The sequence below is a fragment of the Rhinatrema bivittatum genome, chromosome 16 (assembly GCF_901001135.1).
Source record: "Rhinatrema bivittatum chromosome 16, aRhiBiv1.1, whole genome shotgun sequence".
Lineage (NCBI taxonomy): Eukaryota > Metazoa > Chordata > Amphibia > Gymnophiona > Rhinatrematidae > Rhinatrema > Rhinatrema bivittatum.
Window position 1 is genome coordinate 4950819 of NC_042630.1, and position 4492 is coordinate 4955310.

The 4492-nt window shown below is 47.8% G+C and overlaps 1 protein-coding gene across 1 annotated transcript; it reads left to right on the top strand.

The window, feature by feature from the left end:
* Positions 1-329: 329 nt before the first annotated feature.
* On the top strand, positions 330-2331 carry LOC115078758 (killer cell lectin-like receptor subfamily B member 1B allele C). The gene is made up of 3 exons (XM_029581774.1): positions 330-474; positions 1075-1184; positions 1882-2331. The coding sequence occupies exons 1-3, from the start codon at positions 343-345 to the stop codon at positions 2003-2005; spliced, it is 366 nt and encodes a 121-aa protein (XP_029437634.1). The 5' UTR covers positions 330-342; the 3' UTR covers positions 2006-2331.
* The last annotated feature ends 2161 nt before the right edge of the window (positions 2332-4492 follow it).

Consider the following 4492-nt stretch of genomic DNA (forward strand, 5'->3'; position numbering starts at 1 on the left):
AGCTACAGGGGCCACCGATAGGGGAATCACCACCCACATACACGGGTACCCAGCCTCTCACACAGTCACGTATAAAGTATTCAAGCCCCCAGAAAGACCTGCATGCACCATGCACTCACTGCTCCTACCACAGGGTGACCTGCCTCCTGCCCCTAACTTTAAATCAACCCCCGCTAAGAAAGCTTGGTCTGTCCAGTCTCTCCCTCTCTTACCCCTTTAAATGCCACTGCAGCTTTTTACTGATTTCTGGACTAACCGATTGTATAAAATGTGCTTACAATATTCACAGCAGCCCTGTGTCCTTGTCTTCCTGGAAATGACTTCGGGTTTCAGCCCTGCCCCATGAACTGGCCCCAGCACAAGGGAAAGTGCTATTACTTCTCTAGAGACCCTGAGAGGAACTGGAGCAGGAGCCGTGAGGACTGTGCAGAGAGGGACTCTCAGCTCCTGGTGATACAGGACCAGGAGGAGAAGGTGAGGAGCCATGCGTATGGCAGAAAGGTTACTCAGGGGTACAGCACAGATCTCACTGAGTCCTGAGCACTGCAAGGGGACAGGGAGTGAAGGAGAAGCAGGAAAGAGGTCAGGGTTACAATGCAAGAAAGCACAAATCCAGCCCAGCAAATGTATCCTACAGATTCAGAGATTTTGTTTAACGCAAACCCAATGTGATCTCTCGAGTCCCACTGGACCCTTCCTCCTGGAGAGATGAGCAAGTCAGAGGAAGGCTCCCAGTAGGATTGGAATATTTGGATAATGCCTTAAATAAATCCTTTTTCTGTATCTAACTTGAATTATTTTCCTCACAAAATTGAATTTGGGAATCTAAATTTCCTCCTCTGCCTTCCTCACTTCTGTGCACACCTGAGGCTGTACATCCATGGGACGGGAGGTGAGAGGATGCTTTGGGTATAAATAAAGATTAATACTCACCGAGCTGGAATGTTACTTTTCCTGGGGGCAGGGGTGCATTGAACAGGTCTCGTCTCTGTGGGATTTTCCTTGCTTGGTGCTTCTGGGTCTCAGGTTTGCTTTGTGAGATGCACAGAAGGTTTCTGTTCTGTGTTTGCACAGGATTTCATACACCGTACAATAGGTGACAGGTATCACTGGATCGGACTTCACCTCCCAGCACCGGGGAGGAACTGGACCTGGCTGGACGGCTCCCCCTTCAATCAAACGCTGTAAGTGGCTCCCCAGGATGTTTTCAAGCTCAGTTTAAGTTACGATGGCTCTGGTTTCCCTCTCACTTCAGGGATCCCCTATAGCACATAAAGCACCGGAGGGGATCATCCAATCAGATCGCTCTGGTGCATGAGGGCCCCCCCCCCCCCCTCTGCAGACCTCCTATAGCATCGGGGGGGGGGGGGGGGCAGCGGGAGGAGGGGTCCATCCTACACCCGGCCAGAGGGGACATTTCATGTCCCTGCATTTTCAGTCTAAAAAAGGTCAATCCCTTATTATTGAGCACTGCCAAAGGTAGCGCCAATGGGCTCTTTATAAGCTGATATCATGGAGATAAAATGTGTACAAACCAAATAATGTGCACCTAGAAAAGGCTTAATCCCAAATTACCATGATTGATATACACAAAAAGTGCTTTCTTCACCTAAAACCAACTACAGGTCCCAGCATGGGAGCTCCACCTCCTGCCCATAGGCTGACACTAGGGCTGCAAACTAAAATCAGGGCCGAGCCTTCAGATCCTTTTCTAAACCTCAGCTCCCCCTGCTGCTCTCACCTCCTCCTCCCTCAGGCCTCCTGCTCTGCTCCCCCCCTCTCAGGGACCCAATGACCTTTCCTAAGATCCGGCTGCTGCACTTCCTGCGTTTGCATCCTCGGTGCTGACTCCCTGTCCTGTCTCTCTCCCTCCTTTCTCAGGGTCTCTGTATCGGGGTCCACGGAACAGGGCCGGTGCGTGGTAATGGGTCACGGCAGGTTTTATTCTAACTTCTGCAACACCACCTATACCTGGATTTGCCAGAAAGAAGCTGGGAAGGAGTAAAGATCCCCAGAGCCGCTCGTGGCCTGAGGGGAAGCCACAGAAAAGGAGGCCACGGATCATTTCCACCAGGAGAGCCGGACAGTAATGACCCCTTCCTTATTACAGACGCTGCCCGTGGACTCTAAGAGAAAGGAAACGGATTTTAAAGATGAATTACTGGAGCTCCTGTGCTGGCAGAGACTTCCCCTGTCTTCAGAGCTTTGTAAAATCTCACTTAGCTTTTGTTTTCCTGCTTCCTTTTTTCTTGTTTTAGGATTTTCTTTGTTTTGTCTTTAGTGTGAGCGATTTTACAGTAGCACAAAAAAATAATAAAATAATAATAATAATACCTCCAAAATTAGAAAATAAAATAAAAGCTGTGCTTGCACCACCTCCCCTGACCCCCCTACTACCCCCTTCGGCCATTCCTGGTCCTCAAAGACAGAAGGACCCTTCCCCCGTCCCCCCTGACCACTCCTGCCACAACAATGGCACCTGCGGCCCCTCCCTTCCCTCATCGCTTCCTTGCTGCAGAATTTGCAATCAGAGCATCGCAGAAACCAAGAGATCCCTCTAGCAGCCCTGCCACCCCCTCCTGCCCCTTCATCAGGCGGCTGCATCCTCCTCTCCTTCCACAAAACTCTCCACCCCCTCCACTGCATGCACCGGGATCCCATGGGAAAGCAAAGATTGCCAGCACTGTGGGGCACACAGGGGGTGGGGAGGTGCACAGGGGATGGTGGAGAGGCACACAAGGGGTGCCGGAGGGTAGAAGGGGGAGGGCAGGGTAAATGGTGCTCTGTGCAAAATCTGAAACTGGCACATCCCTCTCCCCCTGTTAAAACTATAAATAGCTCAGATGTATTTTGTCATCATCATCATCATCACATAATACAAATAAGAAATATTCAGTACCCGGGCAATCATCAAAATAACTTCCCATCCTGGACAGCAGAAAACATTCAGGCATGGAGCCTGCATCTAGGGAACATAAGGGACGGGAAATAATGGGAAGAGGAAACTTAAACCCTCCCTCCAACCTGCGGAGACTGAATGATTTCATAGAGGGAACCCCAAATCTTCAGAAACCTCTCCTCTGCCTTCTTAGGTTTGGTATCCAACGTCTTAAATTCTAATCACAATAATTCAGTCATTTCCATAATTTGCCGTTTGCAGCGTCTGTGCCCAACCATTTTGATACAATAACACCTTTGGGCTATAAGACGACTCGTAATGAAAAATAAAACCCCACATTTACTTCTGAGGCACGGCCCAGAATACCCAAGGCAGGTGCTGGGGAATATTGATATTTACCATATCTGACACAATCTGCCTAATAACTCTCTCTCTGTCATGTGGCAGCACCCGGTCAGTGTTACATAGAAAGATGTCATCTCAGTTACCCCCACTATAATGTCTGCATGCCAGGAATCAGCCAAGGTATTCTAGGACATAAGGGAAGGAGGAAATGTATAAAGGGAGGACATTGTACCTTTACTGACTTTATACAGACGCTTTAATCTCCGAAATGTCACCTCAATTACCCCCTCTATAATGTCTGCTCGCCAGGATTCAGCCAAGGTATTCTAGGATATAAGGGAAGGAGGAAATGGATAAAGCGAGGACATTGTACCTTTACTGACTTTATACAGACGCTTTAATCTCTGAAATGTCATCTCAGTTACCCCCACTATAATGTCGCATGCCAGGATCAGCCAAGGTATTCTAGGACATAAGGGAAGGAGGAAATGTATAAAGGGAGGACATTGTACCTTTACTGACTTTATACAGACGCTTTAATCTCTGAAATGTCGCCTCAATTACCCCCACTATAATGTCCGCACGCCAGGATTCAGCCAAGGTATTCTAGGACATAAGGGAAGGAGGAAATGTATAAAGGGAGGACATTGTACCTTTACTGACTTTATACAGATGCTTTAATCTCTGAAATGTTTCCAATGTGGTCTGTCAGTTCTGAGTTTGAAATTCAAATTAACAAAGCTCCCTTCTGAAATGTCCCCAAGGAGGGCGCGATGGGTTGACCAAGGGCAAACATGAGGAAAAACCCAAGGCAGACCCATGAACTTCCTAAGAAACATCGCAGCATCAAACAATGTGCTGAAGGGACAGGTAAGTCTCTTCCCTCCTGTGAAGAATGAATTTTAAATCCAAAGGGGACACCGAACACCGTTCCCAGTCTAAAACTCTATCCCAGAACCGCTCTCCTAGGGATGGCATCAAACACATTTCATATTACGATGTCCTCTTCCTCCTTAGGGACTGACACCTTCTCAATCCTGTCTTCTTCCCTCACAGATAAATAAACTCTGGCTGTAAATTTAACATGTTATATACCCTTGTTTCATATCAAGATCACAACGGTTTATGAAATAACATTCATAATATTCAGAGAGAATTAACACATAGAGAGTGAAATGCTCCAATGCAAGTTACTCTGCTAGCTCAGTGGTTCTCAGCCTTTTTCTATCAAGACGCACCTGAGAGATG